We start from the raw sequence: 14,082 nt of genomic DNA on the forward strand, positions 1-14,082 counted from the left end.
TATATATATATATATATATATATATATATATATATATATATATATATATATATATATCTTTTTTAGTTGTAGATGCACACAATACCTTTATTTTATCTATTTATTTTTATGTGGTGCTGAGGCTCAAACCCAGTGCCTCATAGGCACCAGCCAAGCGCTTTGCCACTGAGCCACAATCCGAGTTCCCAACAGCTGACTTTTTATTTACGGATGCAATTCACTTCTTGGCTCTGTGAGGATATCTTTTGTGATTAGGATTTCCTAAAGTTACATTCTACTATCATATTATCATCACAGTACCACGAGGTGGTTGTTTTAATTGTTCATCTTAGTCACCCTCTTCCAAATTGTTTTCCTCCAAAGTTCTGGTAAGCCTTGATCACCTATTCATATTAATAAATGAAAGGACCATATACTACTTAGTACTTATAAGAAATAAGCATTTTTTCTCAACAGCTATGTTTATCTGTCTTCAAAACATGCAAATGAAATTTTTGTGGGTCTCTGCAGGTAAGCAGTATGTGAACAGACAGGTTTCCCTTTAGAAGTATAGAAAAAGAAAGCAGTTTGTTTTCCTTTTTGCTGCCAAAATAATGTAGACTGTATTTATATTGTAGGGTCCCACCCTTCTCACCCAATCTATGGTGGAAGTTCATTATTTAAAGATCTGTGTTGTGCACTTTTTCTAGTTCCAGATCCTGCTTAGAATGCCTACCCCCAAACCACCTCAAGGTAAACCCCCTTCTTTGCTTGAAAAGCTGTTCTTATGCCTCATCTTAGGAACCAATGCCATCGCTAGAGCTCTTTCATAGCAAAGGAGGGAGAGAGGAAGTAGGAGAAGCAGCTGTTTTGTAGGCAGTTCTTTACTTATTTACCCTATTGTTTTATCATCCCCAAACCTGATCCCTCTTCTTAAACTTGTTAACTTTATATTTAGAGTTTGGGGAAAGAGACCTACTAAGAGATTCTCTGACTTCATCATGCAGCAGGAGAATCTATTTTGGATTGCATTTTATTTGGTGCTGGTTTCCTAATCAAAATAATTCCAATTACTTTTGATTACCCAGAAATTCCTTAAAATTCCTGGTATTATTTTTTTTTATTTTTTATTTTTAGCTGCAGATGGACACAATATCTTTATTCATTCATTTATTTTTTATGTGGTGCTGAGGATCGAACCCAGTGCTTCACATGTGTAAGGCAAGTGCTCTACCACTGAGCCACAGCCTTAGCCCCCAAATTCCTGGTATTATAACAATAAAAATAATGATAGCAGCTAACATCAATTCCACATTTGCTAAATGTAAAAAATTCCAAGTGTTTTATATACATTATTTCTCTTGATTTTCATAATTTTAGGAGATACAAAGTATTATCATCACCTATCATCATCCTAATTTTATAGATAAGAAAACTGAGGCAATAAAAAAATAAGAATAAGCAACTTGCCCAACGTCACACAATTGGCGAACAGCAGAGCCTGGATTCAGACACAAATAATCTGGCTTTAAAGCCCCCCCCCACCTTTTTGTTAAATATAATTATGATTTATTCATTGTCTTATATTTGTTTTGCCATTTTTAGTGATACCTGAGAAGTAGAAGAGGTAAATGGGTACTTTCAGTTCATTATTTCATGATGGAAACCCACCGTTTTTACTACATCAGAACTGTTCACTTTTAATGGTAGAAATATATTTTGAGAAGATGCGGGATCTAGTGAAGAAATCTAGTGACAGAAAGTAGGCCAAATGAAACTCTTCAATCACCAAAAGAGGTAAGGTAAAGGATTCCCAAAATGAGAGGCTTAAAAGTGGCTATTTCCAAAGTGTAGATAAGTTAAAAAGAAAAAAACCTAATGAAAAATTAAACAATAGCATTTTCATGTTCTTAACAGTTCATTAGTTCACTGTCACAACCACCAGAGAGAAGCTGAGAACATACTAAAACTTTAGACCCATCCTATTCCCTGACAGCAGCCTTTTAAATAATTCAACTCAAACACACATGCACTATGCTACAAACTAGAGATAAAGAAATGAGAGGCACTGTCCCACAGTCCCTGCCCTTACAGAGCTTACAGTCTAATGGGAGGCCCAGATAAGAAATAACTATAATTCCATGAGATAAATGTTAGTACAGGTAGGTACACACGGTACCACAAGAACAAAGAGGGGTCAGGTTTGCCAGGGAAGTTTCCCTGGAAATAATCCTTAAGACTAAGTATTAGAGAATCAAAGTGGAAATGGGCCTACCAAAGAGGTTTTTCTGGGAAAAACAAAAAGCTTTTAGACTAAATGTTTAAATGATGAACTACTGTTAGTTTGCAGAGATGAACCTGAATTATCATGTGTTTCCTAACCCTGACCCTCTTGTCTACCTACATAACACCTAGTGAAGACACCATGGTGTCTTTTTTGATTCTTCCCTCCTCTTCAATTAATCACTAAATCTTATCTAATTCACCCCCCCCCAAATCAATCCCCTACCCTCCATTCCTACTATAACTACCTTAAATCAGGCTTTGTCATTTCTCACCTTGATAACTGTGATAATTTTGTAACTGGTCTTTCAATTAAATCTCTCCTCTGGCTAAAAAACCAAATCTGATCGTGAACTTTCCTTGACTGGTGTCCACTAGAGCCAGGCCCTCTCCAGCTTCTGCCCACCCCTTTCCTACTATGCTAATTGAGTAAATGCCTTTACTCAAGCAACTTGCTGGTCCCAGTGGTTAGGAACACTCCAACCTTCCCTTGCTAACATCTAGTCTATAAGCACATCCCTTCTGAAAAGTCATCCTGAGGGCCACTCCTTTCTCCCCCTCCTCCCCTGAAGCTGAGCCAGGAACCTCTTCTGTGTACCCTTTTGCCACAATGCCTCACTGCAACACTTATCACAAAGAATTATGCTCAAATTCCTTTGTAATTGTCTGTTTACCTGATTCTCTACGTCTATACGTCATCAAGCTAGGACAGTGCCTGACATACAGGAAGCAACTGAGAAAGAACGAAAGAATGAACAAATGAACAAATGAAGATAGTTAAACCTGAGGAAGTTGATGAGACAACCAAGGGAGATCATGGAAAGGACAGAACACGGAGCCAATACCCACCTTCAGTGGGTAGGAAGAAAGAAGCTAGTGAAGGAAACAGAATGAATAACCAAAGGGTAGAAGAAAACATCTAGGACCCTATAGCAATGCAACCCAAAAGAAGAGAAAAATTTAAGAAAGTGCAGTTGGTTCATAGCATCAAATACTACAAACAGCTCAAAGAAGGTGAGCACTAAGACAAGGCCACTGATTTAAAGGAGGTCCTTGATGATCTTGACTGCTACTGCTGTTTACTACTACTCACTCTTCTCAGAACTGTCTAAGACCAGCTTTCTCAGCCATTGTTTGCATTTAGGGATTACAAATAACCAATAATATGAAACTTACCTGTGCAATCTTTTTTTCCATGATTAAAAAATTGGAAAAACAGAGACTATACAAAATAAAATCCCACCATCCAAATATAACCAGTGATTTCGCTAACTCCTTTTTTATGTTTATATTTTTATATTATTATACTGAATTCTATATCCTAATTAAACTGATTATGCTTATATTTAGTAAGCATAATTATAATAAGATTAAACATAAATAATATATTTAAATAATAAAGTTTAATTTATGCTTCATTCAGCCCAAGTTAGATTTCTCACTGTGAATCAATAAATTAGCATTCCAATTTATAAATAAAGAAAATATTTTATAGAATTAGATGCCTGCTTGGCCACAAGTATACAATGGTTTTTCTATCACATGCTGCTAAAATTACCTCTTAATTTTTATCAATAACATTATTTTACTCTAAAAGGTGGCATGCTACACTATTTAATCATATCTTGATCCATTTAGGCCTGGTTTTATTCTTTTCATGCTCCGGAGCTTGGCTGCTAAAAATAGGTTAGGCACTAGATACAGAAACTTCTATAGCAGCTGCAGGATTTTTTCTTAGGTTTTTGTTTTAATTTCTTCAGTTAAAATTAGATATACTGGTTTATAAATAATTTAATGAAGTCTAAATTACAACATGCTTGTCTGACAATTTGTTATATCTAGAAAAACAGTGTGAACTAGAATTTTCAATCCTCTGAGATTTTCTTTCTTTTTTAAAAAAGAAAAATTAAATATACTTTTTAGTTGTAGGTGGACACAATACTTTTATTTTATTTTTTAAAAAAATTTTTAGTTGTCAATGGACCTTTATTTTTTATTAATTTATATGCAGTGCTGAGAATCAAACCCAGTGCCTCACATATGCTAGGCAAGCAATCTACCACTGAGCCACAACCCCAGCCCTTTATTTTATTTTTATGTGGTACTGAGGATGGAACCCAGTGCCTCACATCTGTTAGGTGTATGCTCTACCCCTGACCCACAACCCCAACTCCCCAGATTTTTTTTCATAATTATTGGATACATTTTGGTGGAAAAAATAAAAAGTAAAAGGAATGTGACATGTGTAAATCTAAGAACTGCAAGTCAAAGGGTATAAACATTTTTAAGGTTTCTGATACATTTTGCCAAATTGAATCCAGAAAGGCTGCATAAAATTTATACTTCTTCCATCTGAGCATTGTTTTCCCATATAATTAGTGTATGCCAACCCTAGCAAATGAAAACATCTTATATTTTTAGTTGTCATGTTTACAACAGTGAAAATAAATATATATATTGATATATATCAATATATATTGGCATTTCTTTTTTATGAATTAATTATTCACATTTCTTTACCTATTTTTCTTGTGGGCATTTGCTTTTAACATTGATTTATAAGAATTCTTTATATACTCATGATATTAACTATTTGATACAAATATGTCCCCCTTATCTTTTTATTGATGGGATCTAACATAAAAGGGATATTTTATACTATCACATAAATTAATCTTTTATTTTTTCCTTGGAATCATATCTATAAAATTGTTCCTACATTCATATTTTATGGATTATTTACTCAAAGTTCTAATATAGTTACAGTGGAACACCACTGATATCAATGAGATGATTTATTTCTACCATCTAATATATATTAAGAGATTCTAACTTCCCAAAACTTATAATTACAGTTCTAACAGTGGACAATATGAAGCACAGGTTTAAAACTAAGTTCTAGACTTTTCTTACTTCAAATTTAGCTATTCAAGACAATTTTTTAAGAAAACAGTTTTGGATTTAGAAAATTCATTCAAAGTCCCCTTTAACCCATATGAAGCACAGATCTCTTGCTAGTTATCACCCACCTCTCAAAAACCTGTTAGGGATCCTTATGATGGGACAGGACTGAATGAAGCGCCTCCTAACTGGGTCCCATCGTATTTTCTTCTTACCTGTTACCACAATTATCAGCAATAAGTCAGACACATACAACACATGGCAAATAATACAGTTACTGTAGTTATAAAGACAGAAAAACAGGAAACAAAACAATACTTGAATACAGAAAGAAAGTGATGTACAGTAGCATTTAATTCTGTTTTGGAAGTCAAAATTAAATTAATATATAAGCAGTGATGAAAATTTTAAACTCTTATCCCCACAAGAATGTAAACAATTGTGTGCACCTTTCTGGGGGATTGGTTCAATAGTACGTGCACTCAGTAATCACCAATGCCATCTTGTGGCAAAAATTTACCAGAAGCTTTGCAAACAGATTAGAAACAACATATTTTTCTTAGGTCAGTGAATGTCAAAAAAGGAGCCCTACCCCACACTAACTGGGCATAACATAGGCTCCTGTTGCCTTCACGGCTCGGTACCCTTATTTTATTAGTTATAAATCAATGGTCACCATCTTTTAAGCACAAAGTAAGTTGATCTTATAATTAAAATTATATGATAGCAACCAAACAGAACAAACATTTACTATCTTGGCATTTCCAGGGAGTGGAGGAAGTTCATCTGCCTTCTCAGGAAATGCATTAGCTTGTTATTAACCCCAATTAAAACTTGTTTTCTTATAGAACAGAAAAAAATGCAATGCATTTATGAAACTATTAAATGGGGTGATTTTTCTCTCTTCCCAAAGTTTCGAGAGCTCCCAAGGATAGCTCTTACTGACAATAACAACAATTAATGTTTGTATCGTGAATAAAGCTAAAAAGAACTTTCACATATATTTCCTCATATAATTCTCACAACAATCCTGTACTGATTCAATAGTCATTTTATCAAGCACCTGCTATGCCTAGATCCCTGTGCTACAATCCAGGGTTGCAAAAGATGGATATGACTCCTATCCTTAAGAGCATAGGCTCTGGTGAGGAAGGCAGATGTATAAGCAAATAACAACATTATAATCAAGTAAGTGCTGTAACGGAAACTGTCAAAATACTCTGAACAAGATATTATCATCATTTTATAAGTAAGAAAGCCAAAGAAAAATTAAGTAAATGAATGCCAGAATCACAACTCAAACCTAGGCATTCTGAGTCTAAAACCTGCCTTCTTGTACTATACCACACTTACCCTGTCTCAAATTCCCTAGAAAAAGAATAGTCTTTGTTTTTGGCAATTGGAGGTATATTTCAATGTCCATCAGTGAGGTCTAGTTTGCTTACTAAAGAATTTATACATGGAGATACACAAATTCTGTGTAATGAAATGCCATTACCTGCATACAAGCCCTTAATATTGTGGAGAAATGGATTTGTGGGTAAAGGGGAGACTTATTTATCTTTCAAAGGGTTTATCTTTTAATTCTCTAAATCTTTAAATCAGTGGTTCCCAAATATTGGTCTACAGTCTACCACTAGGCTAAGATGAAGATCCCCAACCCAACACAAAATGAGAAAAATATGGACAAGGAAGTAAGTTTTTCAAAAAGCTAAAATGTCGCTTTAAGTCCTATCCATTTCTCACAGATCTGAAACTTTTTCTTATTCAATATTTTGTATTTTATGGGATAATAGTGACATAAAATGGTAATTGGTTTTGTTTTTTAATACTCTTTCTTAGAAAAATAGAATACTTGCAAGGTTATGTCTACTTTAAAATAAATAAATATATGTTTGAGTTTATAAGTTTATGACATCCAAAAGTCTGGAGAAACACTGCTTTCAATCAATAAGATATGTGTTGATGGCTCCTGAATCCAACACTGGAAGCCACACTGTAAGAAACTTCCCTTACCCTCTAGAAGCTTATGTTCTAATCAGGGAGACAAGACACACATAAAACAATTAGGTAGCAATACAAGACAGATTATTAACAAGTGATCAGCTTAAAATTTGACATTTTTATGTATCAAAAGTGTTAAAATGTACATACCCTTTGACCCAGCTATTCCACTTCTAGGAATCTATTCCTAAAGAAACAATCATAGATGCATAGAAAGATGTATGGACAAAGATATTAACTATGGTATTACTTATAATGGTAACAAATTAGAAACACTTTCAATGTCCAATGATAGGGAGATGGTTAAGTAAGTATGCTAAATAAACATACTTAAATATGTTCATATTCTATTAACCACTTAAAAACAGTATATATGTCTGTTTATTAACATGACAAGACATTCACAATCTATTGCAAATGAACAAGTTATAAAATTGTATTAGAGTGTGATATTTTAGTACAGAAAAAAGTGTGTATATTTATAAAAAAGTACTGGAAGAATATACATCAAATTTAATTGTGGTTATCTTTGGGTGGTTATTAGGAGTGATTTCTATTTTTTCCCCTTTGTGCTAGTCTTTATTTTCTAAGCTCTCTCACTGAATAGGCATTATTTTGGACTAGAAGAAAAACAATACAACACTACTGTAATTTTTTTAAAGTATGATTTTAAAAATACTGGAAAGAAACATACAAAAAAGTGTTAATAGTGGTTATGATTGGGTTGGGATAATCATCGCCTTATGTGTTACCTGAAAGCTTTATAACATATTATTTTATTTGCCATTTGAAATCTAAAACTACTTTAGAATACTACTGAGGAAATGACACTGAAAATTAATGAACCAAAGCTGTAATCAAAGATCCTTTTTTGGGCTGGGTGTAGCTCAGTGGTAGAACTCTTGCCCAGCATGTGCAAGACCCTGAGTTCAATCTCCAGCACTGCAAAGAAAAAAAAAAAAAGATCCTTTTTTAAATGTTTTCTCAGAGCTTCTTTCAAACACTTTTGGCATATTTCTCTCTCACAACCAACATGACCGTCATGGGCAAGTTCTAAAGTTGTCTCTATGGAGGTTATTCAGGCAAGGTACACACTGACTTCGGAACCCACCTTTCTTCTTTCTCAAAAAGCAGGAAAAAAGGTAAAGCAGCAAATAGCAGGTTAGCACTAACAAACATGTATTTACTCTTTTTTTTTTTTTTTTAAGAAACACATGCCTGTTCAATTTCATATACACTGCTAGTCTTAACTTTTGTTCATGAAAGTTTTCATTTTATGCATTCAAACTGCCAAACTGTATTTGTGATTGCTTGCAACCTTCATCAAAATAAAAAACATAATTTCTTCAATTATTTCATCAATATTTTTTGGAAGTTTTTAAATTTTTTTTTCTTCTTTTGGTACGTTTACTTCACCATAAAGACAACATACAGAGTCACTGAGTGGATCAAGGTGATAGCTAAACACACTGCAAGCAAACTCAGCTTCCCCCATCTCATAAATAACACAAAGCCATTAAAAAAAATCCATAATCAAAAGAAAGCAAGAAAAAAAAAAAAGCTTTTACACACGTTAAAAAAAAAAAAAAGAAAAGAAAAGAAAGCAAGACTAATACTATGAGGAATCACTACAAGATGAAAAGCTGATAAAATCAGACTGAAGGAGGAAACTAGAGTACTACACTCCCAGAATAAAGGGCTAGGACAAATGGTAGAAGTTCACAGGGTAAAATAAGCCCAGAGATGGAAGACAGCAGGAAAAATTGAAACAATTTACAAAATTTACAGTACAATTAGTTGAGGGTGACACAGAAGTTACACAGCAGATTAACCTCTTCCACCCATTCCACCTGTTTAAGTCAAGAGTTGTGGAATAGAGGTATTTGCTCCCAGATGGGAATTGTGGCAACAGACAACAAGAGTCCTGTGTGGGAAGGAACAATGAGTGTAAACGCTTGGACAGACAGAACAGAGCCCTGTCTGTGTGAATATTAACAATTAGGCAGAATAAAGGAAAGCTATGCTAAAGAGGACTGGCATACTGGTACACTTCATCTCATCACACGTTCAGTGTCATTGCCCTCTCATCCCTTCCCACTATCAGTGGGGACCTGTTACAATAGATAGACGTGACATTTACAGAAGGCTAACAAGGACTCTCCAATAAGGATGAGTGAGCATAAACCTAAGATCCAAACGTGAAAAAGTAGAAAGTATTTTAAAAGTTAAGATACTAAAGAGAATGGAGAATGGAGCACTCTCGTGCTATTTTTTTTTCTTTGCTGAATGAACAGATTAATCCTCAACTTCATGTGGAAATGCAAGGAACCCAGAATACCAAAACAATTTTGAAGTTGGAAGACCTGTACTTCCTGATTTCAAACTTACTACAAACATAACTGCATTCAAAACTGTAGTAATAGCATAAAGGCAGAAATACAGATCAATAGAACAGAAATGAGGGTTCAGAAGTAAACTCAGACACTATGTCTATTGGTTTTTCCCTCCAGTATTAGGGACTGAACCCAGGGCACTTTACCAGAGCTACATCCCCCATCCCTTTTTAAGATTTTATCTTGAGACTGGGTCTTACTAAATTGCCCAGGCTGGCCTCAAACTTGCAATCCTCCTGCATTAGCCTCCCTATGTAATTGGGATCACAGGAGTGCACCATGCATTTGGCTATTGATTTTTAATTTTCATTTTTTGTTTTATTTTAATTTTTTGTTTGTTTGTTTGTGTTTTCTGTAGGACTTGGGATCAAATACAGGGCCTTTCAAATGTTAGGTAAGCACTCTATCACAGAGCTACCTACCTCCCTGACACTTTATAATTTTGAGACAGGTTTTCACTAAACTGCTCAAGCTGGCCTCAAGCCTCAGCCTCTCACTGGTCACTGGTCACTGGAATCACAGGTGAGCACCAATGGCATCCAGCGCAGTCCACTGTCCTTGTTTGTTTGTTTGTTTTTTGGTACTGAGATTTTTTTTTATTGGTTATTCAAAACATTACAAAACTCGACATATCATATTTCATACATTTGATTCAAGTGGGTTATGAACTCCCTTTTTTACTGGTACTGAGATTTTAACCCACAGGCACTTAACCACTGAGCAACATCCCCAGCCCTTTTTATTTTTTGAGACAGGGTCTCACTAAATTGCTTAGGGCCTCACTAAATTGCTGGGGCTGGCTTTGAACTCGAGATCCTCCTGCCTCAGCCTCCCAAGCCACTGAGATTACAGGCATGGCCATCACACCCAGCTAATCTATTGATTTTTGACAATGTGACAAGATTATTCAGTGGGGAATTAATTATCTTTTCAACAAATGTTCCTGGGACAACGAGATACACTTTTAAATCTAGAATTCTAAACCTACCCAAACTCTTGTTCAAAGATAGGAGAAAAAGATACTATGGATGTACAAGTACACAAAAGTTTGCTTCTCTCAGAATCTTTACTAAAAAATGCCAGTCACAATAGCACACATTTGTAACTTAACTACATAGAGGGGAGCAGAGCACCAAGGCAGATGGATCTCAAGTTCAAGACCAGGCTAGGAAACTTAGTGAGACCTTGTCTTAAAATATAATAAAGAGCTGGGGATGTAGCTCAAAGGCTGAAGGTTCCTGGGTTCAATCTCCAGTACTGTGGGGGGCTTGGGGGGAATTCAAAGATATATATATGGAATAAAATAATAAATAATAATCTAAGAATAACAAGGCATAAGAAAAGAGTAAACAGAAGAAACTTCAAGTCTAAATAAACACAGATAAGGGGGAAAAAAGAAGGACAAAACTTTACTATTAACATTCAAAACTCTTGATTCAGATGATATCAACAGAAGTACCTGCAGGAATACAAAGAGGAGTTTTGAGAAGGGAAAGCAGAAGAATGTTAAAGACTTTGTGTTCAGAAAAGGATATAGAAAGTGATAATACAGGTTTTAGATAAATATAAATTTTAGAATCGTATAAAACATTGCAATGGTGAGTTCCTCTAAGTATTTAAGTAAGACACAAACATTTTCAAAGAATAAAAAAAAAAGTCATTTATGAGATTAGAATCCTGATATCAAAACCTGTTAAGAACATTAAAAGTTATAGGTCAATATCCTTTATAAACATTTCCCAAAAATTCTAAAAAAAATTAGTAAATCAAACTGAAGTTACATAAAAAGGTTAATATGTCATGAGCAAATAAAATTATTCCAAGAATGTAAGGTTGATTTAACACCCCAAAATTAATCAATGTATTAATGTATTAATTAATGTATTAATGTATTAATACAATGTATTAATGTATTATTAATTAATGGATACCTTAATGGAATAAGAAAAAACATATGGTAATCTCAATGGATTCAGAAAATGCTTTCGATAAAATTCAATACTAAGTAAAGTAAGAAAAAAAAATTTCTTCAACCTGATTAAAAAAAAAGAAGAAGAACATCATTAACCTATAGTTGACATTATACTTAATACTGAACACTTTCACTGGAGGTCAGAAACCAGACAAGCATGCTCAGTTCTCTCAATAAAAAGTACTGAAAAGTCAAGCTAGAGTTATAAGACAAGAAAAGCAAAAATAAAAGGACTAGAGACTGAAATGAAAGAAGTAAAATTGTTATTTATAGATGACATGGTTCCTTAAGTAGAAAATCCCAAAGAATCAACAATTAGAACCAAGAAGTAAATTTAGAAAGTTGCTGGATACAAAGTTAATATCCAAAGATAAAAGTGTATTCCTCTAAATTATCAACAAATAATTATGAAATGAAAAATTTAAAGTGTTATTTATAATAGCATCAAAAGTTACCAAATAGTAAAAAGTACCATAAAATATCTATGAATAAATTTAACAAATAATGTGTAAGATCTTTACACTGAAAATTACAAAATCTTTTTTTTTTTTTGCGGGGGGGCGGGGGAATGGGGATTGAACTCAGGGGCCTTAACCACTGAGCAATATCTCCAGTCCTTTTTCTTTTCTTTTTTCTTTTTTTTTCTTCTTTAGTTTTAAATGAACACAATATCTTTATTCATTTATATGTGGTGCTAAGGATTGAAGCCAGTGCCTCACATGTGCAAGGCAAGTGCTCTACCACTGAGCCACAACTCCAGCCCCCCATTTTATCTTTTATTTAGAGAAAGGGTCTTACTGAGTTGCTTAGGGCATCCCTTAATTGCTGAGGTTAGCCTTGAACTTATGATCCTCCTGCCTCAGCCTCCAGAGCCGCTGGGATTACAGGTTTTTGCCACTGCACCTAGTTGAAAATTTAAAAATCTTGCTTGGAGAAGCTGAAGATCTAAGTAAACGGTGCCTCTATACAGAAGAGGAGAGATTTTGATTGCCTTTTTCCTTTTAAGGACCATTCTTTCAGTCTCTAAAATCCTGTGGCTAGCTGACTTGGCAACCATCCTTCCTACATAGCTGGACTTTATAACATCCTTATAGTAACTGCTATGTTCACAGATGAGTAAATCCATTCCTCAATATAAATTTATTCTGTAAATACATATTAAGTGCCTTTTATGTGCAAAACAAAAATGCCTGTGGACATAACAATATGAAGATGACATTGGTTTGTGGATGACAGTGATGCTAATATTCAAAAGGACTACACTATTGGGGGCCAATTTCTAAGTCAATTGACCTGAGTTTCATTCTATGGTAACATGAAGGCACGGAAACATCAGCTAATCTGGAGTTTCTTAAAACCAGCAAAATTGTTCTTTTTTGCCCAAATACAGTTTTATCAAAACTGATTAGGGACCATATATTCATCAGAATGGGTAAAATTTTAAAAGAGTGGTAACACTAAATGTTGGTGAGCATACAGAAACTGGATGGCTTAACATTGCTGGTAGGAACAGAATGGTATAGCCACTCTGAAAAAGGGTATGGCAGTTTCCTACGAAACTAAATGTGCTTACCACACAACTCGGCGATTACATTATTGGGCTTATCCCAGAGAAGTGAAAATTTATGTTCACACAAAAATATATATACAAATGTTCATAACAACTTTATTCCTAATAGCCAAAATATGAAAAGAACCCAATGACCTTCTGCGAATGAATTAAATAAACTGTGTTACCTCTATGAACTACTGATATGTGAACAACTTGGAGGCTCTTAAGTGGATATACTGAATGAAAAAAGTCAATGTGAAAAGGTTACAGAATCATATGATTTTATTTATACAACATTCTTGAAATAACACAATTATACAGATGGGGAACAGATCAATAGTCACCAAGGGTTTGCTAGGGGAAGTGGCTATGACTATAAAAGGGTAACAACAAGAGGGAGGCTTGTGATGGAATTGCTCCATGTCTTGACTGTGGTGGTCACACAAATCTACACAGGAAAAAAATGTAGACTCAACACAAACACACACAAAGAAGTGCATGTAAAACTAATGAAATCTGAGTTAGGTTAGTGGACTGTATCAATTTCAATTTGCTTGCTTTATTAATGTATAATACTAACAAATGCTATTATTCTGGGAAACTGGATGAAGAATATAAGGATCTCTCAGTACTGTTTCTTAAAACTTCACGGGAACCTGTATTATCTTAAAATAAAAAATATAAAAATCAAGTAGAAACAAATATGAATTTAAAAAGCACTTAAGTGGATATAGGATAGATGATGTTTAAAATTATTTATCTAAAACATCATAAACATTGTAATAATTAAACTATTGATAGAGAACACAATCTAGAAATTCTTTCTTAGGAGGCTATGCCATGTGGTATAACTATACAATCCAGCATCTATAAAGAATTCAAAAGCAGGGCTGGGGATATAGCTCAGTTGGTAGAGTGCTTGCCTTGCAAGTATAAGTCCCTGGGTTCAATCCCCAGCACCACACACACACACACACACACAAAAAAAAAAAAAAAAT

At 34.2% G+C, this 14,082-nt stretch overlaps 1 protein-coding gene across 1 annotated transcript in view; it reads right to left on the minus strand.

The window, feature by feature from the left end:
* The window catches only part of Klhdc10 (kelch domain containing 10), a 62,853-nt gene that overhangs the window by 27,978 nt on the left and 20,793 nt on the right, over positions 1 to 14,082 (minus strand). The window contains exon 2 of the mRNA XM_048786650.1: positions 5,292 to 5,543. Coding sequence (XP_048642607.1) covers positions 5,292 to 5,543 — 252 coding nt within the window. The remainder of the gene's footprint in view (positions 1 to 5,291; positions 5,544 to 14,082) is intronic.

This window comes from Marmota marmota, unplaced genomic scaffold (genome assembly GCF_001458135.2).
Source record: "Marmota marmota marmota unplaced genomic scaffold, marMar, whole genome shotgun sequence".
NCBI lineage: Eukaryota > Metazoa > Chordata > Mammalia > Rodentia > Sciuridae > Marmota > Marmota marmota.